General features: G+C 38.8%; 1 protein-coding gene across 5 annotated transcripts in view; it reads left to right on the forward strand.

Annotated features, from left to right (window-relative positions):
* The window catches only part of PPP2R5E (protein phosphatase 2 regulatory subunit B'epsilon), a 74,845-nt gene that overhangs the window by 41,196 nt on the left and 11,702 nt on the right, over window positions 1-21,947 (forward strand). For all 5 annotated transcript variants that reach the window (XM_084288127.1, XM_084288125.1, XM_084288123.1 and 2 more), the window contains 8 exons: window positions 89-285; window positions 12,844-12,945; window positions 14,870-14,962; window positions 19,338-19,468; window positions 19,563-19,622; window positions 20,246-20,354; window positions 21,378-21,431; window positions 21,534-21,584. In XM_084288127.1, coding sequence (XP_084144253.1) covers window positions 89-285; window positions 12,844-12,945; window positions 14,870-14,962; window positions 19,338-19,468; window positions 19,563-19,622; window positions 20,246-20,354; window positions 21,378-21,431; window positions 21,534-21,584 — 797 coding nt within the window. The remainder of the gene's footprint in view (window positions 1-88; window positions 286-12,843; window positions 12,946-14,869; window positions 14,963-19,337; window positions 19,469-19,562; window positions 19,623-20,245; window positions 20,355-21,377; window positions 21,432-21,533; window positions 21,585-21,947) is intronic.

Here is a 21,947-nt window from a genome sequence, read left to right on the forward strand (position 1 = left end):
CTTTTCTTTGAAATTAATCTTCAAAAAGAAATCCTGTTTCATATAAAAAGATGCCAGACTCACAAAGATTTCCTTTCTTGTTCCATAGACGTTCCATCTTCAGAGCAGCCTGAACTGTTCCTAAAGAAACTTCAACAGTGCTGTGTCATTTTTGACTTCATGGACACGCTTTCAGACCTTAAAATGAAAGAATACAAGCGCTCCACTCTTAATGAACTGGTGGACTACATTACAATAAGCAGAGGCTGTTTGACAGAGCAGACTTACCCTGAAGTAGTTAGAATGGTGAGTTTCTTCTTTCTCATGGTCTCTTTAAATCCACTTGCAGCTCCAGTTACACGTTGTGGGCGAAATTGAACCCTGGAGTAGGTGGATTAAATGAGGCCTTTGGTTTGTGTTTTCTGGTAGACATCACTTGGGGATGATTCTCCAAAGGCAAAGTTATTAATTTTTATATATATACTTAATTAAAGTCAAGTAAATGATGGTTATTATAGTGTAAGAAGTGTATGAAAGGAAACCTGGCTTGTTTCCTGATCGAAAGACCAAGCAGACATAATATCAGAGCCTGTCTTTCTCCCCTGTACCCTTCCCTCCCCAGTATAAATAATGGAACAATTTTAGAATTTTCTTTTCTTTCTTTGAACTTTATCCAAGCATTTGAGTTTGTACTGAACTCTGAGATAGCTCAAAGTATGCACGGGTAATTAATTTTAAATAATAAATGGTAGAAACGTTGTAATAGGAATGGTGTGAAAATTTTATGGGTGTATCATGTAAAAGCCATATCTTATACATATATAAATTGTCAAATAATGGTATTTTCAATCTAAAATGGTAACAGAATCAAATGCTATATTGTGAAGAATATTCATTATAATTGGCAAAACCAATCTATGTTTTGAAATGTTTATTCTGTACTGCCGTATGGAACTCTTATAACCTGCTATCTAAATGAAAGGACAATTAGTTCAATGTCAATTTGGAGATGTTGGTTTCCTAATGGTGGTACCAGGTGATAATGGTGGTACCAGGTGATCATGGAATCCACTGGCTATATATGTGCTGTGAGAAGAGAAGCGTGAATAGATTTTATATTGCAGAATATGTGTTCCTTATTTATTTCCTGGCATGCAATTACATGCTGTGTTGCTTGTCTGTAGTATTTAGAAGTAGCTGAACATTGTGACAGAATCATCCAGCACTTAATAGTGAATTGAAAAGCAAACAAAACAACAAACAAATGTTAAGTGTGTGTGGAAAAAATCCTAATATGGCTTCTTAATCTGTCTGCATTTACACAAAGTCTACAATTACATGATGAGACTGCTCCTTCATCTCTCCTGCTCTTCCGTTTTCCCTCCTGTGCTGGTACAGTCTTCTGAAGGAGCTGCTGCTTTTCAGTCATTTGTGTTATTTGTTCAGCATGAGGTCTAATGCACCATTCAAATACTGTCTGAATACAGAGTTCCTAGTCCATTGCTGAATTCTTCTGCTGGTGCTGCATTGTAGCATCTGAATGGCTTGCAAATGGTACTTTATTCTTCCTGGTACCCCTCCAGGTGAACTGATGAGATCATACTTCCTGTATAGACAGGACACTGCACGAATAACTGCAGTAAAAATGGGTGCTTTTTTGGTACATAGAAGACACCTTGAACCTTGCTTTCTGTAAGAATTTGGTATTTATTTCAATGTTTCTGTTTTTGAGATTATATTTTCTCTTTGACTTTGTTTATAGCATTTTTTTTTACCGTAGCAAGAAATAAGAAACATCTGATCAGTAACTGCTCATAATTCGATTTGAAAAATATTAGATTTGAATAATAAATCATAACCTGTGAAGCAATCTGAACATGAACCCGTAATGAGACCCATTTGCTTGTGTGTTCTACAGTCCCTGCAGTCGCCTAGTTTGATTCACAAAACTGTTTTTATCTTAAGGAAATGAGGCATTGCCTAAATAGTTTGAAAAGCAGTTTTAAATAATTTACTTAAGTGTAGTCTCTAACTGTGATATACAGCAGTCACTGCAAGTGAAGACAGCATGATTTTTTTTCTGGTGGCATTCAGATATTTGCTACTGGAGATTCAGGAATTTCAGTCCATCATTTTTGATGGAAAAGCGTTCTATCTTCTCCTGTATTCTCATGTTCCTTTCAGTGCATCCTGCTCTTCTTATATCTGGACTCTAGTGCTGAACTCAAGCCACGTTTTATCCTCGCTGCCATGGTACTTAAGAATGGAAAGACTGAAGATATTCTCAAGCCCTGTAGCTGGCTAGTCAGTAGCCCAAGCCTTGTTTATTTTTCAAATAGAAAAGATGCCTAACTCATTAGGGAAGTGGACATATTTTTTTCTGAAATAATTTCTGGAGAAAGTTAGAATCGTAGACCATCATGAGGTGGAAGGGGGAACCCACAAGGATCGTCAAGTCCAACCTCTGGCAGATTGGACTGCAGGTATTCTCTATTTTACAGGTGGGCTATGTAGTAGAAGTGCTATTTTTCCTCCTGGTCTTTGCCTGTAAAAAGCAAGACTTCTCCAGTATTGAAGTACTGAACTGAGTGAGTACAGTTACACAGGTCACAGAGGCAAAGGTGGGATTCCTAATATTATAGAAAATAGGTTTTTAGCATAGATTACCTGATAAGCAGCAAACATTAGTCTGATTTGGTGACAGCAAGTGCTGTGGTGTGATGTTTGGTCTAACTTTTCTATGCAATAAATGCATCTTCTTGTTTCAAGCAGAAGGTGCTTACACTGTAATGCCAAGACAGACGTAATTGGACGCAGTTGACATCTGGAGGTCACCTGTGCAACTGCCACCATTGTCTGCTTCCTAGAATTTTCATCTAGGTCTCCAGCTGGGTTCACAAATGACTTGTCAAACTGACAAGCTCTGACCTGTCACGATAGCCAAGAAAACAGCAGCATCTGCAGCCTTACCAGATCGGTGTCTGCACTGCCTGCCTGCCACAGTTGTCATGGGAGTGTTGTGGTTGAAAGACCAGTGTCTTAAAACGTACCATAACAGAGCACAAATGTTCTTTTTTTCCTTTGGAATGTCTTCCTGATTTATTTATTTTTTTTTTTTTTTAGCACTCAGATCCTAGGTTGTGACATGAGTGCAAGAATTAATTGGGCTACTGAAATCTGGAATAGAAAAGAAGAATTCTAATCACAGGGGAAAAGCAAGCAGCTGTTCTGCAAAATGTGGCATCATTTAAGAGCAGAAGAAAAAATGCAGCGGTCTGAAGCTGATACTTATAAAGAAGAATTAATGGCAGAAGTACTTTCTTACCTTAGTTATTTAAAATGTCAAAATAATTGGTATCTCTGGAAAAGCCTTAAAGTTTTACTAAATTCATGTATATTAGTGTTCTGTTTATGACCCAAATTTTCAGATTTACAGATACTAGGATAGAGGAAGGCTGCCTATCAAATTCATCAGAAACTCAGACTTTTAATTACTTTTAAAATGTGGTACTGTCACCATATAAGGATTTGAAAAACAGTCATTTGGGGTAGCTAGCATGACAGCACCTGGGCATTTTTTACTGTTGGTCATCCTAAATGCTTTTAAAACCTTGCTTCCTAATCATAATATCACATTTTCTCTTCTGTGTATGATATGATATTGTTTATAGCTCGGTGTGAAATCACCTGGCTATTTCTCAGCCTGTGTGCCTGCCTCTGTAAACCACTCACTTCAGCTTGGTATATATAGAAGTGCTGTATTGTGGTGTTTATTTTAAATTACTAATGGTCACCAAAGCCAGTCTGCAGCAGCTTCATCACTGTCATCAATATGGCTTGATGGGGAGAGCTGCTGGGATTGGTGTTACTGGCGTAAGCTGGACAGATTTATTCAGGAGGGTGCTGCTCAGCGCACAGCCCCTGCAGTTTGGATGCGTTGTTCAGAAGGGCACATGACATTCTCTAGAATTAGGCTAGTCTTAGGAAAAAAGGTCCTTGCCAATTAAAACACTCTCTGCTAAGAAGGAAATGCCAGTAATGTGACTTTATGAGCCAGTAATTGGACACTTTGGCTAAAATTTGATCCTGTCTGAGAAAAATGCAGAGGCTTAAACTAATGATGCCGATTTTGCTGGTAGATTATGCCATGGTAGTTGACTGAAATAAATGTTTGTTGTTATCTACAGTATCCTGCAGGGTGTACATAGTACAGCTTTTCCTGTTTTCTGGAGATTGACTTAGATTGAGGAAACTGATTTGTTTCATTTCAAAAATCAAAAGACCGTGGAAATTAGCAAGCTGTTAAACTGAGAAATCTGGATGCATCTTCTTGTTGGTGAGGAACATATAAGCTCTCCTCCTTGCCTCTTCAGAAATTGGGAACTCAACCCAACATTTTCTGTGATGTTTATGTAACACGCATAGATGCTTCTCAGCCCATGAGAGTTGGTTAAACTTTTTTGAGAGGTAGCTTTTAGAATAGAGACCTACTTTGGTCTTCATTCCTGTAGGTGCAGAAATATCTCTAGTTTCCTATTGTCCTCTCCCTTTTCTCTAATGAATAATCAAGTAAAACAAACAGCAATCTCTATAACCAAAATCAAATACCAATATATATATTAGGTGTCTTGTGGCTTACAACACAGAGAAAGAAACTTCGATTAAGTGAATATCCAAGTAAATACCACAACTTGCCGTTGAAACCTCAGATTCTAATTCTTTTCTCTAGACATAAACCCAGAGGAATTCCCTTCCTTTTCCTGCAGGAAGGATCCTTTCAACAGATGTAAGACCAGATTCTGCTCTGGAGCTTTTTGTGACTGATACACTAAATATAAAGAATACCTTACTAAGCCATGAATTTTGGGGCATGTTAAAATACTTTCTTTTTTTCTTGGCTATTTGTTGTCTGTCTATTGATGGGCATTATGAATTGCTTTATAGCCTGTAATTTTGTTTATGTCCAAGTGTTTTTACTCGGCTGGGCATCTGAGCTCCACCACAGCAGCTCTCTCACTCCCCCTCCGCAAAGTGAAAGGGGGAGGAAAATATGACGGAAAAGACTTCAGGGTTGAGATCAGGACAGGGAGATCACTCAACAATTATTGTCATGGTCAAAACAGGCTCAGGGTAGGGAGATTGAAGAAATTTATTGCCTATATTACGAACACGTTAGAGCAGTGAGAAACTAAAAACAAACTAAAGACACCTTTCTCCCATCCTCCTTTCCCCAGGGGTGCAGGGGAACAGGGAATGGGGGCTGCAGTCAGTCCCTGATGCTTTGTCTCTGCCGCTCCTTCACAGTCCCTCCCATAGGATGCCGTCCTTCCTGAACTCTTCAAGAACTGCTCCCACACGGCTCCGTCCCACGGGGTCCATCCCCCAGGAGCAAACTGCACCAGCACGGGTCCCCCACAGGCGGCAGCTCCCCCCAGACCCCCTGCTCCTGTGTGGGCTCCTCTCCACGGGCTGCAGCTCCGGCCCGGGGGCTCTCCGTGGGCCGCAGCCTCCTCCAGGCCACATCCACCTGCTCCACCGGGGGCTCCTCCACCCATGGGGAGGCTGCAGCGTGGAGATCTGCTCCATGTGGGACCCATGGGTGCAGGGGGACAGCCTGCTCCACCAGGGGCCTCTCCACCTGCCTCAGGAACCACTGCTGTGTGCCTGGAGCACCTCCTGCCCTCCTGCTGCACTGACCTTGGGGGCTGCAGGGCTGGGTCTCACTCCTTGTTCTCCCAGCTGCTGTGGCACAGCAGGTTTTTTCCCTTTCTGAAATCTGCTCTCACAGAGGTGCAAACAACACTGGTTATTGACTCGGCTCTGGCCAGTATTGGGTCCCTTTTGGAGCTGGCTGAAACTGGCCCTTATCTACCACAGGGCAGCTTCTGGATTCTTCTCACAGAGACCATCCCTGCAGCCTCCACTACCAAAATTTTGCCATGTAAACCTACTACAGTGTTACACCCTATGTGCTAAATATTCATCATACTTTTTTTTTTTTTTTTTTTTTTTTGCTCTTGGCTAGAACTCTTTATGCAAGTCTATCTTTATTCAGTCTTACCTTTTCAGTTCATTGAAATCCCTTTGCATTTTCTCCTGTTGGTTCAAATATTTGATATAAAAATATAACACTGAATGTCATTTTTAGGGAAATAAATAAAACCAGTTACTCTTCTAAGAATTGACAAATAATGCGTCTTGTCTAATACAAATTTGATATATCTTCTGGAAGTGTGAGAAATAGTAGGAGTTGATCTTCAATTCAGCTTGAATCAGAAGAAGAAAAGATTGTTTTGAATCCATCCCAAATGCTGAAAGGAAGCTGCAGTGTCCTGGGACACCCCCCAATGGACTTGGAGTGAAAATTTTCACATGGGTGCACCTGTGATGAAACAAACATGCCATTGAAGTTTACAAAAATATATAAAATCATTTGGTATTATAACTTATCTCCTCTTTAACCTGAGGTTTATAAATTCTGTAGAAGCAAGAAAAGAATCTGTTTTCTTTTATGCGTTATTTCTAAATTCCTCTGTTAGATGCTTTATAATATTCACATTCTTTATACACTTAGTTTATATAAAAAAACAATACTTACTAAAGGAAGAGGCTCCAGCATTCTCTGTTCCTTTCAAAAACATCAGTTGGAGGCAGCTCCTCTTGCAGCAGTTGTCCCTAATAATTTTTCTCGACAGTCTGTAATTAGGTTTACCCGTATCCATTATTCCTCCCGCTGGTTACATAGGCCTCTCGTTCGTCAGACTTTATCTGCATAATAGTACAGTGGCTCGGTCTCAAGCAAAGAAGCAAACTGGAACAATATTTTTATTCTGAGGAGGACTTGGATGTCAACTGCATTTTTTGTTTGTTGGTTTTGTTTTGGTTTTGTGGAAGAGGGGTGTACAATCCCACCCTCTGTTTTGGCTGTGCCATCTTCTTGAATGCCTTCCTAGCATTGCACCTGCCAGCAGGCTCAATGTGAATCTCCTGGGGGATTGTTTTCTTGGGTTTTGAAGTTCTGTTTTGTTCTTGAGGTTGGAGTCTGAGACGGTTTGAGTTTTGTGATGCGGTCTAGAGTTCAAGTTCATGCACTGGCAGACTTCTTGCTCTGTTGCCTGCTGTAGAGACAAGGGTCCTGCTGGTACTGTGCGCTTTGGTTTGTCCAAGATAATTGGGTTATTGCTATGATATTGTGCTGGTATAGAATTAGGTGGGCATGCATTAAATAGATTTTTCTGGATTGTCTCAAAATATATTTACGAGGCGATAGTGGTGCATGGAGTTGTTACTAGCAGAGTACCCTGCCATGCTTTGGGTCTAGGTGACCTAGAAGGGAATTTCACAGCTCTGGTTTCCAGCAGGCAGGAGGTGTACCTGTGAGCCTGGGGATATGGCAGTGTTAGCACTTCTAACTCAGATCATCTGTGTGCTTTCAAAGTGCATCTCCCATTTGTTCTCACTGTACTTTGATGCTTTGATGTCATAGAGAAATCTTGGGGGTTATGAATTACATTCATTCCAGACAAAATGTGTACTTCAGGAGCCTGCCTAAAGCTCTCCAACTCGCTAATGGACTTCAGTGCAAGAGATCACTAGAAAATAAGTCCTTCCTCCAAATAGAGGTAATGTGGGTTTTTAGGACCTGAGCACCAGCCATTTTGTTGTACCAACCTGCTCCAGTTGCACGTGCCTGTTTGCTAACACAGCCATATCCTAAGGATCTCAGTTCTACCACCCGCACATCTGTATGGGCGAAAAGCTGCTGCTACTGCTGAAGTGGGTGATAAGAAGTCAACAAGCTTAGGAGCCCTGATCTGGAGCTAAAATCTTGCAGGTTTTTGATAGAATTTTTAGAAAAAAACATGAAGAGGACCCACCTGCCCAGCGGTCCACATAGTCGACTGTGTTCATGGTCCATAGTTCATGTAGCCTGGCCAAAAGTAACACTGCTGGGCAAAAAGAAGGCATATAATAATGTTTATGTTAAACTCTGACTGTGTTCTGGCAAGAGTGGTGCAGACAGAGACTTGACCATTTTGTGTGACTATTTTGGCTATCTTAATGAGAATTTTTGATGCAGCGTACGGTTCAAAAAGGGGAAATAACAGGGAGATGGTCTGGCTTTTTATACATACCCCAATGCATCTGGCACGTGTTATTTGGAGGGGTTATGAAAATACAGGTGGGAGCTTAACGGAGGGTGGCAAAAACAATCACAGGATTCAAAACAAACCAACATCTGCCTGAGCTCTGACTGTTTAGCATCAAAGAGGTTGAGAGGTGTCATTTATATATATGTGTGTGTATATATATGCGTTACGTATGCGTAAAATAAAAATACATACACATATAGAGACATGCTGTGTATGCAAATACGTGTATGTATATATATATGTATGTATATGTTGAAGAGATCTGATGGTTTAACAGGAACCAGTGGGACTCAGGCTAGTTCAACCTTGAAACCAAAAGTAGTGCCCTAGTCAAGTTAGTAGTAAATCTTCAGGTTATGAGAGCTGGTGGAATCATGATATGTCAAAATAAAATTGGGCTTTTCTTCTTGTAAGATGTGCTGTCAAACTTCTGGGAGCGGTGTAACGGGATATAAAGAAAGATTACAGCTGAGTGACTGCAGTAGTCACTTCGGGCTCTAAAACATGTAAATCCATGAGCAATACTAAAAACAAAAATGCAAACCCGTGTATGCAGATGTGCTTCAGAAGGACGAGTGCCAGTGCCTGTTCCATGAGATGTTGTGTCTCAGTTCCAAGAGTTTCACATATGCTCTGATCACATTTTGTTGTTGCAATGTGCAGGCGAGTTTAAGCAGTGTGTGTGCACAGATATCCAGTTTCAATCTCATATACGCAGGGGGTTTATTTGGACAGTTCCACATACCGGTAACAGAAGAACAGGTGTTCCTTGTGCACTAATTCATTTACCCTGTTTTATATAGCTAATACATTAAACTTCCCTGCATGCACACTGTTTTTGTTTCAGGGTTCATTCAAGAAAACTATTGCTGATAAAAATCTTTCTTCCAAACAGCACGGAATGTGAGCACCGAGTTGAAATTGAATTTGTGAAGGGTTTCTGCTATAGCACTGATTTTATTGTGCTCCAGTGAGGGGCAAAGAGAGGGCTTCTCAAAGCAGACATTTATTCCTGACTTCAGACTTAAGCTTCTTAGCACTTTATTTTCAAAAAGTTAATATAAATAATAATATATTTACATTTCAAGTATAACTATGGTGATAAAATCAGAGCATTCTTGAAGCCTGTTACTTTCAATTGTGTATTCATACCTTTGTAGTTGTGGATTGCCAGGTACCAACCCTTGGATCTGTCCAGAACTTAGGGTTCATCCTTTGTGGTGGTACCAGAGCAGCCTTCTCTATCTTTTCGTTTCAATTTTAATGAATTGATACTTCTTTGTAATTGCCTGGAGGTTTTGTTAGAGTTGTGCCTGAGTGACACAGGCATTGAGCTCGGAGGCTTCTGGGCATCTCCAATTTAAAAATCAATCACGTTGGCTTTTCCCACTTGATCCTGGAATCTTACTTGTTGCTGATGGATTAATTTCACTGACCTGTTAAATTGGTTTCTGGCACTTGGGTGTTCAGGTTGTGGGGAAGGAGCAGTAAGCTGTTTTGTGCCTGCTTTGATGTGATCTCCTATAAGGAGCAGTCCTGGAGAACAGCGTGCAGACAACTTTGAGCTCACAGTAGGGAAGATCTGTCATGATAGAGCTTTCTAGACTATTAGGCTTCAGGTTTCCCTTGCAAAAATAACATCAGGGCTTGGAGGCGCTCCTAATCAGGGGAAGATGGAAGTCGGTATTGATCGGTAGTCATTTGTGTTGGCCGTGGGAGAGGAGTCATCAAGGACTGCGTGCGCAGCCTGGCAGGGATGTCCTTTGGCTTGATAACCAGCCGGGGTCAGGAGGGAAGTGATTCATCCATCTCGCTGAAGGAATTCTGGCACGCTGCTTGGGCCCAGGGATGAATACTAAATAGCTGCCTTCTGCCTAGCGGAGAAAAATTACTCTTTCCAGCTCTGAGGCGGCACATCCCCACCTCCGTGTGACGGCTGTCAGTCCGTAACGCGCAGCTGGGCAGCTCGAGGACTTGGTGCCTTTGGTTCTCCCTCGGAGGCTCGTAGGCATCAGGCACCCAGCGGCTGCTGATTCACAGGAGCGTGCTGCAAATTGGCACTGCGGGTAAGCGAGCTGTCGTGCTGCGTCGGGGTGATTAATGGAGCTGTAATGGCACGCATTATCTTTGGAAATGATGATTCCCCTGGGAATCACCTGAAGATAACCTGTTCTGTCTGTTCTCCTCAGGAGAATAGCTGCAGTTGGGCTCCCCATCTTTGCTCCTTGTGCAAAAAGAGAAAATTAAAGAGAACAAACTCTATACGAGGACCGTATTCTACCTTGCCTTGCATTTACTCCTATATGTTAAATCTTCTATGTAAAATACTGCCTTTGAGTTGTCTTAAAGCTTCTGTCTCTTTTTAATGCACACTCCAGAAATCATTCAGGCTTTCTAACAAGCTTAAGCTTCAGGTGTCGGTGCTGGCACTTCAGTCATTGTTGCTGAAACCTGTATTGTTCTGTCGTGCTGGTAAGGCCCTGGCACTAACGGTATGAAACTTGGATTGCCTTAATTTAAAACTTTCAGGAATTTGTACCTGATTAACTTTCAATTCTGGTAGCACGTACTTTTCCTTGCAGGTTTTGCTTGTGCCATACTTCAGCATTTGTTCCAGTTTTAAAATGTTAATAGCTGATAAAACCAATCTTTTCTCTGATGGTACAAATTTCATTAATCTGTATTTCACTACATTTATATATTGCAAGAATTTCCTATTTCAAATGAAGTTTAAAGCAGAAAAAAATAGTTGCAGACTGCTTTTGATTTTGCTAGTTCCCTATTTTGTTGAAGTGCTGAGAAAGTTGGTATTTTCAGATGTGAAGCAGTGACCAAAAAGGCTTCAGTAAGTATTGCAGAATCCCAGATGTTCGGATGGAAATGTTCCTATTGGTGCCTTCCCCTTTTTACTTGGGAATCTTTTGGGATTTCTTCTTTCTGTTTCCTTGTGCCCTGATACAGAAACAACTCTGTCCTCGTAATTCATCACCTTCCTTGTCTACTTGCTCGTTTACCTTCTGTATCCTCAGGGATATAGAAGGGGGAGCTCAGAAATCCCCGAGGAAGGACAAACTGAAACCAGTGTCTTTGGGAGCGCTTACCTGGTTTAGAAAAGTCTTCTCTTGGAGGGGCTTTTGAGAGAACTGAAAGAATCAGGGAAAAGGATGGAGAAGAAGGAAGGAGAATGTCGCCTATTAAATGCTAGTAATCACCTGGCAGGTGTGCATACAGAACTCTCTCTGTATGTACGTTCAGTATGAGCACAGGCTGGGAAGTGCCGTATTAGGGTTGAAAGTCATGCGACTTGACAACAGATTTACATGGACAGGGAAGGCTCCTGTAACACTGCTTTAACAGTAGTGAAATACTCCCTCTTGTGGCAAGACGAAAGAAGTCCAAGCAGAAAACCCATATGGCCAATCTTTTTCTGTGCTCTCTGGTTTGCCATATTTATTCTTCAGTTAGCCAGTTTTGTGTTTTTCCCCTTGTGTCCGGTGAATATTCCTAACTGGTATGTACAACGTGTGCTTTCCTACAGCTTCCTTTTGTTTCATCCTTTTGTTTATGCAGTTCCTGAATCTCTTTTGTTTATCTTGCAAGTTCTAAAACTTCACCTTAACTTACAGTCTGTTTTCATCAGTACCTGGATTGTTTTAAACTCTTGCCTTTAAAGTGCCCTTTCGTATTAGGTTGCCAACATCCTGAAAACATGCCTTACAGACTAACTTTAGAATATTTACAGGAGTAAAAGGCTGGAAAAATAAATTAGGGTGCTGAAGAGTATACTACTTCTGTTTCTTAAATAGATTAATTTGTCTGAACTACTATGTAGGGGTCATGTATAAACAGGATTAGGAGATAACATGCTGCTTTTCCCAGCTGTTTGATTAACCAGCTTAGAGATGGGTCAAATGCAGAGGCAGAGTGCAAAGAAGGCACACCACCACCTTCAAAGTGCAGAAGAGGCCCTGCAGCATGTTTACAGTTTATCAGATTTGCTGCATAATAAGCTGTACACTCCATTCAGCAGTATAATTAACTCAGGAAACCATTCCAGTTGTCTCTGATTTGTGAGGCTCGTGCCATCAGCAAAGCAGCCTCAGCAAAGTACCTCTAAATGAGATTAAGCAAAGTGAGGCAACCGTGAAGTAAAATCTGGGCTAAGCGACAAGCAAATAGTATTTGTTGCTTGCATTTAGTACCAAGTTCTGTGCTTGGCACCAAGTGTCCAGGCACATAATGTGTGAATTGAGACCTTACGCAGATATCATTAGTGTTTTCCCTGTGCAAAGGAAAATAACTAAGTGTTGTATGAAAATACTCGTAAATGCATGTTGATGGCATTTCCTGCTCCTCCAAAATGCTGCTCCTCTTAGCTAGCAGGCCTGTTGGTGGCCAGCAGAATGGGGAATAAAGTGGTGAGCTCGTGTGGAACCTGGTGGAGAGAAATGATGGCAGATGAGGATGATCACTGGGAAGGAAGGATGGGATGATCACTGGGAGGAAGTGTGGAAAGCTGGAGAAGGGGAATCCAAGGTTGTAAAGCGATGAGTTCCTTTTACCTATACCATTTATAAAGAACTTTGTCATGCATAAGTAAAAGAAGCACTGCTTATGCGATAGAAGACATGTAGAGTAGGCATAGACACAGTCCTGAAATCTAGCACCTGTTTGAAAAACAGATCTCATTATTCTTTCTTTCACCTTTCAGGTATCTTGCAATATCTTCAGAACTCTCCCACCTAGTGACAGCAATGAATTTGATCCAGAAGAAGATGAGCCCACCTTGGAGGCATCGTGGCCACATTTACAGGTTTTTGATCATTTATCTCAGAAGAAACGCTTATAATTACTTAATGTATCTAATCATTTTCAGCAGGTTTTTTTTTAACCTGTGAGTCAGAACTAGTCTCCGAGATATTGTAACAAAATTCTATTTCTGCTCTTCTAATGTTGCTCTTGGCTTTCAACACAGTACCTACAAAGACAGGAGAGTACTTTGTAAATTTGCCCCATGTTAGAACTTTATTTCAAACTCGGGTTGACGGTGTCTCTTACATTCTTGTTTTCCTTTGCTGATTTAAAAATTAATTTGTTTTCCAAACTGCTCTGATGCACAGGTATTTTTCAGCAACATCAGCAAAGGCATTGTGGGGATGCTGCTGCAGCAGTTCTGCTTTACTCAGGATAGTTAACTTTCGTAAAGAAAAGCATGCAGGCGTTGACTGCAGATCAGAAAAACAAACGAGAATCTATATCCCTATCTGTCTCCCTTCCTCTCCGTGGGTTGAAGTTTGCTTTCAGGTGGTCATAGCAGGATGCATGCTCACTGCTGTCTGTCATCACTTCCTCTGTTTCTCAAGTGTCAGTGGAAGGTATTTTGAACAAAAACATGAACTAATTTTGGAGAAAGACATCATAATTGATGGTAGTGCAGTAGTTTCTTTATAGACAATACAGGTGCAGATCCTGTCTCTGTTATCCAGGACTGTGACTTATGCCACAAGTAAATTTAGAAGAAGTTTGCCTGAGTAGCAGTTTTGTGAAGTCTAGGAGTGTCTGTGAGCAAAGACATATGATTGATCTCAGCTTGAAACGAGTGTTTTATTTGACAGTTGCATGCAAGTATTTGCCTATGAGCAATTTGTTTCACTCTTTCATTCTCAGATTTAGAATCCAACGGAACGTAGGTTTTTACCCCTTATTTATAATAAACTTCACAAAATAGAAATCTTAAAATCTTCAAGGAAGCTACGGACAGCTCTGCCTGCCTGGAAAGAGCACAGGCAGATGCGTCTGTTATCCTGTGTTCATTGACATTGGTACTGTAGTTTTAAAAGTCACTGTTTAAAAGGAAAGGAAGGAAAAGGAAATATCAGATAGAGAGGTATATTTGAATTCACATTTTGTTTTGATATTTAAGCATGACATTCAAGTTTATGCCACTGTCCATGCAAGTTTAGGATGCTGAATAATTTCCTGATAAAGAATACTAAGTAGCAATCCCCCAAAAACTGAAAAGGTGCAGTAAAGAGAATTGCTAGCTGATAGCTCATCTCATCAATGACAGGTCAGAGTTGCTATCCTATGAGGCCACCGGAGTGCCTTTCACTTCCTTTTTGCCTGTTTTTATACTCTTTTTCTATATTGAATAAAAAGTGTAATGCTGTCCCACTGAGTAGTTTGGGCAGAGATGGAATTGCATGAAAGCAGGCAGGTTTTCTCCATCCCTCTGGCTAATTGTTACAGTAAGTTAGGAAATCCTGATTAAATTCTGTTTTGTATTTTTTTCCATGTTTCAAGTTGCCATAGAACGCTACTCTAAGCAGTTTCTAATTTAAATCAAATATTTCCAACTGTTTCACCACCTCTTTCAGAATCATAAATTTCTGTATTTGGTATGACTTCAGCAGTTCAGAGACAGTTTAAATGTGCTTTCGAGTTACCCTGGTAAACTTTAGGAGATGATAACAAGCATTACAAGATGGCAGTGTGTTCTTGGTGATGAAATGTCTCTGACTGGAGTTAAATAAGCAAAACTAACTTACAAAGCTTATGTATTTAATTTTAACATTAAGGTAGCAATTTGATAATAGAGAATGATATTTTTCATTTTTAATCCTTCAGCTTTGTGGAAAAATAAGTATTTTATTTTGTATGGAAAGAATTTACTGAAACACTTAAAAATACAAAGAGTAATGAAGTCATAAACTAAAACATTTTTTTCCCTTTTGCAGCTTGTATATGAGTTTTTCATACGATTTTTGGAAAGCCAAGAATTTCAGCCCAGCATTGCCAAAAAGTACATAGATCAGAAATTTGTATTGCAGGTAAGCTGATCTGTTTTCTTTAAGGCTTCGTTTTGCTTTTGAAAAAAAATTGCTTTGAAAAGATGCTGTTTGGAATTTGAAAGTGAAACTCTATTTGCATCAGAAAATTATAAACAAGTGCTTACAATGCAAGTTGTCAAACTAGAGATAGAGGAAGTATGTGTGTTTATATGCAAGTCTCTGTTGCTGTAGATATATACCATACTTGGACAGGCTCCAGTTTTAATATGTTAATCAAAATATTTGACTAGCTGGAAGTGAGAGTGAGCTGAAAGGATAGCTGTTGAGAAATGAAAGCCTTTCTGTCAAGTCATCTATAAATGCTGCCATCTAGAGAGACTACTTTAACCCCAGTTTTAATGTCTTAATATTGTTAAAATATTTCTGTTGGAAGGGGAAGCTATTTTTCTCTACTGGAGAGCTGGCAACAAGGGCAGAAGTTCGTTAACAAGCCTGTTCCCCAAGTAGCATTGGAAACAGTGATGCTGTAGTTCTTGGGGAGGAAGTAAATCAAAAGGCCATATAAAGTTCAAGCTCTATTAGAAGCATAGAAGTAGCATCAGTAATAAACAACGTGGAACAAGGAATGGGAAGCTTTATCTTTGAAATTTGCTTGCCATTATGCCCAAGTGGAGGAGAGCCTCAGTCAGTGAGCTGGTGGCCACATAGCTGGCATGTTTCATCCTCCTCCTCCTGCTTCACATGGAACTATAGCAGGTAGACTTCTCTGCTGGGGAAGTTTCTCCCAGGCATCAACAGAGGTCAGAACAGAGATAGCTGAAGGAAGGTGTTTTCTGGGATAAGCCAGAAAACTTCACAGATAGGCATCCTTTGCCTTTTTGTCTTCAGCTTTCAACAATACATCTGTCTTGTGTTTTCTGTTCCCACGGTGAATTAGTGGTTCCAATTTAGAACCACTAAATCAGATGGAACTTTGTGTTTAAGGCAGTCTGCAGCTTGCTTTTGAAATCATGGAAATTCATAAAGATTCCTACTTAGCTGGAAAAGGGAGTTGCCTTGGGGAGTGAGACTTGAATAAAAGCCAAACTAGATATGGCAGGAGAGACTCAGCGTTTCTGAATGCCTTTCTCTCACCTCTTCTTCATGGAGCTTTTACTTTTCTCTGTGATGCTCAGGCAATAAAGGTAGTGGTTTTGCTGCCCTTGTACATTACTCATATAAAAAATACCTGATAAACTTAGCAAAGAAAGCAGTTTCTATTCTTAAATTCAAAGAAGGGATTTCAGTTCCCTTCTTAATATCCCAAGACCTTCTTTCCTCTAGAAGAGCATTAGAATATGCATGTTTTTATTTTATCCATCTCCTAAATATAAGAGTGTTTTTTATGCGGATCAAACCTCTGTGGTGGAGCTTCCTTTTTTGTTCATCCAAATATTGATTTGAACAAGAGGTTGCAACAATCTTGTCATCCAGTGCCTGATGGAGATGTCAGAATGTGACTGGGGGGAGGTCACTCTTGGCAGGTTTTTCCAGGCTAGTTTTATTTTGTTCAGGTAGAGCAGGATTGACTTAGAAGGAATGTTTGTGTTTGTCTTCCAAATCTAGAGAATAAACGTTTCCAGGTGCTCCTGTTACATGCTGCTGAGTTTGTTTGTTACTGATGGTATCCTACTCACTTAAACCTTTTCAAGGCATTTTTATGGTTTGATGATTTTATGATTTATGCCCTTTTATGATTTGGCACAGCAGGTGCCAAACACTTCTAAATAGGTCTATGACAAAGATTTTGAAGATCTTATTAGTCTTCAATAAATCTGCTAAATGACAGAATATATCTCCTGAAAGGGGGAAGTGTGATATTTTGAAACCTACGTATCTGAAATGGATGATACAACAATTGGAGCCTAAAAGAATTCTAAGAATTTGAAGCTCTTGCCGTATGGTTAGGTGATGCATTTTTATATAGTGCTTCGTATCGTGTGTCAACTGAAAATTCATATTTTTCTATCAAAAGTTCTGCTGAGCCTTACATACATGTGCAAATAGATATATTTCTGTGTCTCTAAGCGTTTCCATGTGGTCTATAGGAGCTTGAGTGTGCTTGCACTTCTTCTTGCAGTATTTTTTTTGTATGCCCAGAGTTAGGAACCTGTGATTACAAACGACTTATATTGGAAACCAATTTGAGCCTTAAGAACTTAAAGCATGTTGGGTGTTTCATGACACCAATAGTACAGCTGTGACAATCTTCCTAATCAGCTTTCTCTTATTTTTTTAAATTTGATGGACTTCTTTGAAATGGGCATTTTTCAAGTTTTTTTCTTGCTTGCTTGTTGTTTGCTTTATTTTTTTTGTTGTTGTTTTTTATTTGTTTTATTTAAATATAGATTTGTTGCTGGCTTTCAGCTGTGTGTTTTGCTAAAATGTTGTGCACTAACAGTGTAACTGTTCATTTCTAAAGACCGCTGGTACACAGCCTGAAATGGTTGGCAGTGGTTGCTAAGAGACTTGCTGTTGAAATACCTCCACAAGTATCTGTGTTGCTGTAGGTTGCTATTTTGGAAATTTTATTTCCCTTTTCTGTGTATGTTTAGTGTCAGAGTAGTCATGCAAATTATGGAAGTCTTGCAGCTTATCCATAAAAATAAGTCTTTATTGTTGAAAACTGATAACAAATTGGACAAATCAAAATAATCTTTTTTTTTAAATGACAGACTGAGTCTGACTTCAGTAACGTTTCCACAGAGGACCTGTATTACAGAACTGGAAATATAAATATTTTGCTCCTAAAAACAATCCAATAAGAAAATTAAAAACATAAGTGCTTCCAGCTGTTTGCTATCTTTGGGTGAAATTTGCTATTTGGGGAAGGATGAGGTGACTATTTCTTTATTTAACTGCAGAACTGATTTAACGAATGAATGTGTTTATAACCTCGAGTGGGCAGCTGACAAACCTTGTAATTTCCTCATGAAATTCCCACCACAGCTCCTTACTGCAAGGAAAAGTGGGATACATCTGACACAATGAAAAAGAACACACACATCAGTCCTAAACCTAACTATTAGAAAGCAAAATCCCAGAAAGCTTAAGACTCTTTAATCATCTTTTTCTGTTTTTTTTTTTCCCTCCTTGACCTCCTCAAAATGGAGTAGCAGTTTAACAGAGTTAAGGTAGCATATATAGACTTACATATCAACTTATAATAGGTGTTTATAATTTATCTGATTGTAAAAACAAGATAATTTTGTTTTCTACCATTCCTGTAATGATTTTCTGGCAGCATCTTAAACATTTGTAAGGTCTCTTTGGCATATTTAATTTCTCTTGCAAGATAGGTAGTAGTTCACAGTTACTTTATTTTTCAGGTAAGAGAGATAATGGTTCCTTTTGATTACTAGCTTAGATTTCATTATTTTCTGTGTAGTTGTTTTTTGTTTTTTACTTTGTTTACCTTTAAATTCATTCCAGCTGTCTGCCAAAATAACAAATGTTGTGGTGTCAGAAAAGATGGAGAAGGGGTGAGGTGAAACTCAGATATTTGTCATAGATGATTCAAGGGGAATAGAACAAAGATGTGTAGCTGACATTGCTGCTGCTTGTTCCGTACCTTAATTCTAAAAGGCAACTTAGGGTAGCAGTGTTCCAGGATATATTTTGTACAGTAAAACACAGAGGATGGTATTCTGTTTTGACTGCGTGCCACGTAACTATTTTGCTGTTTTAAAATCTGATTTAACAGTTTCTTAGTAAAGTTTTTTTTTCTTGTATGTTTTTGCTTTGTTTAAACTGAATTGAAGATAACATTTTGTTCAACCTGGAGGATTAATTGTCCTTGATTCTTTGATTCATGTTGAGATTAGTGGAGATCCTGTGACAGCGGATCCAGTGCTGGCACAGATGTCAACGTTGAGTCTTTCCACATTGTGCAGGCCATGTAATCACTAGGAAGACTTAAAAGCTCATAATATAAATTACAAGCAATTAGGAAAAATGTGACTTTGACACAAAATTGTGGGAGTAAAATATTAGAGCAAATGAGCAATGTCTTTCAGTTCTTCAGAGTGAGGGGGTAGGTAAATTGTCTTAATTTGTAGATGCGACAATATCATATTATTTATTTTGGGGGAGGAAGAAGGCAGCGTTTTAGAGCCTGTTAATCAAAAGTGTCTTTGTTGTTGGAAGATTTCCAAATTTTTATGTCAGAAGTGAAGATCAATAAGCTGAGCTTCGTGATGTTGTATCTGGGTTGCAACAGATTTTTTAAATTCTGTATTTCTACACCTTGGGTAATATAGATGTTCTTACTCGTATAAGCTTGCATGAATTTAACTGTCATATAGAAGTCTGTGTCATACTTGTCAAATGTAAAGTCAATATTCAATTTTTGTTGTTCTGTTTCTTTTAAACACAGCTGTTGGAGCTATTTGACAGTGAAGACCCTCGAGAACGGGACTACCTAAAAACAGTCTTGCACAGAATTTATGGCAAGTTTCTGGGTCTTAGAGCATTTATCCGAAAACAGATTAATAATATTTTTCTACGGTAAGTTGTGGGAGAATGTATTTTTCTCTTAGGAACATTGTAGGAAACTGATACATTACTGATGTTTAACTTTTTTTTTTCTTTTTTTTTTAAGATTTGTTTATGAAACTGAACACTTCAATGGCGTAGCTGAACTGTTGGAAATTTTAGGAAGGTGAGTGAGTATTTATTATCTATCTAACTTCCATCCTGAATGTGTCAGAATAGTGTCAGACTTAGAAGGAAGTATTGCTATAAGCCCCTATTCTGAAAACAAATGTGTGCTTGTGGTCATCTTTAAGCTCATGTGCAAATCTATCACATTTTTGCCAAGAGTATTTAACTGGGTGCGAGTTACAGCCAAAGAAGTGTTGGATGGATTTGTGTGTGTTACACTTCATTCTTGCGTGCTATGTTTTTTTTTTTTTTTTTTTTTTTTTTTTTTAAGTATGCTTAACAGTGTGAATGTTTCAAATGTAATTCTGGTAAGTTAATTACCCAAGAACACCTTTTGTATATGAATTTACAGAACAACAAAGGCAAGTTCTTATCTGTTTGGCAACAGGTTTGTGCAGCTGTTTATATCATTGTTCCTAAGTCAGAGCTGAATTACTACATAGATATACTGCGCTGCTAATATAAAGGAGGAGAAAATTTAGCACTTGTTAAGACAGCATGATCCTGCTGTCTGTAAACAGGTGCTGACTGCTAAATTATTTGAATGTAGAAAGATCTTGTTCAGACCTTCAGAATGTTTTCTATGATAACACTAACAAATATTTCTCTTCTAATTTCTAGTATTATCAATGGTTTTGCTTTACCTCTTAAGGCAGAGCATAAACAGTTCCTGGTGAAGGTGCTGATTCCTTTACATACTGTCAGGAGTTTATCACTCTTCCATGCACAGGTAGAATTTATAAAAATATTTTCTGATCAGTTAGAATGATGATTTTTTTGTTTGTTTGTTTTTGCGATTTAGGAAATTTAATTGACTAGCACATAAAAAAGGTGGGGGAAAATTTTTGTAATGTGGGACAATACAGCAGTTTTTTATTCTTTTGCTATGTTTTTTGTGATAAATATCTTCTATTCTGATTAGGTAATTAAAAATGTAACCTACATGTATAATTTTGTATAAATAAAAATGTAACCTACGTGTATGTTTAGTAGCTTAACTCTTCAGTTTTCCTCTCTGCAATTTTCCCATTCTCACAAGGTTACCTTTCTCATTCTATCATCCTCTTTCCGTGTCCCAAGAGGATATCCAGGTTTCTTTAGTCTTGTCCTGGCTAAACTCTTCATCGCTCTGGCAACTTTCTGAATAGTAATCCCCTCACTTTTGCATAACCTTAAACGTTTTCACTCACAGACCTCTTAATACCGCGTTTATGCTTTCATATGTCCTTTTATACATTCAGTTTTCATTATGATATTTTTCTTCTGTTACGTGATACCTGTTGCCTTTCTGTCTGATTTTCAGATAGTGCAGTCTTTGTTCTGCGTTTCAAGCAGCACTTGCTGACTATGTTACAGGTTTTAGCTGTGCTAGCACATCTTGTGAGTTTTCATGATTTTGCCAATACACAAGAAGTGTAAAATGTTATTTCAGAGAGTAACAATCATCTAAACTTCTGTTATCTTCCTGTTTTTAGAATTCTGAGCTGCTCTGGTTTTTAATTGTGTATGGTACTTTGTCACCTTAAGGTTTTTGTAACGTGTTACCTGTTGTTCCTGTGAACTGGACTTTGAATGGATTTACACAGTGCAAACTGCATCTCAGTGTAAAATTGGATACATTTTTAGAAAGCTGTATAGCATCTTGCCTTGAGCCTCTTTTTTTTTGTTGTTGTTGTGGCTTCTTAAAATATTTTTGTGATATCTGTATAGAAATGTTCTAACTTCATTTTCTGAAATCTTTTTCTCTTCACAGCTGGCATATTGCATAGTACAGTTTCTGGAGAAAGACCCCTCGCTCACAGAACCAGTAAATATTTTTCATACTTTTTTTTTTCTGTCATAAACAGCTTATTTTTTTCATGAGGAATTTAAAAAAATATATGTCTAATTTCTTTTTCTTCTTATTCAGGTCATCAGAGGCTTAATGAAATTCTGGCCAAAAACCTGCAGTCAGAAAGAGGTAAATGATATGCTAGTATTAACAACAACAACAACAAAGTTAGTTTGCTCTATGATATAATGTGCAGGGAATTCTTATGTTTCTCCAGGTAGATTGCACATGCTGTATTGGATGTTGGTGTTAGTTCTTGTAGAAGATTTTCTATGCTTGAATTCTGCTTTTTTGTTCTTTTGTTTTGTATCGTTTTCTGGATAGTTTTGACTATGAAGAGAAAAGCTTCTGATAGCCATTTCTACTCACAAAATAAGCTCTAGTTTTTACACAGAAAATACAATTTCGTTTTGTTTTAGAAAGGGGACAATAAATATATAGAGGATAGATTGGAAAAAATGTTCGATTCGGAATTGTTTATATATGAGGATA

Source organism: Netta rufina (assembly GCF_964035555.1).
Source record: "Netta rufina genome assembly, chromosome: 5".
In the NCBI taxonomy this organism is placed as follows: Eukaryota; Metazoa; Chordata; class Aves; order Anseriformes; family Anatidae; genus Netta; species Netta rufina.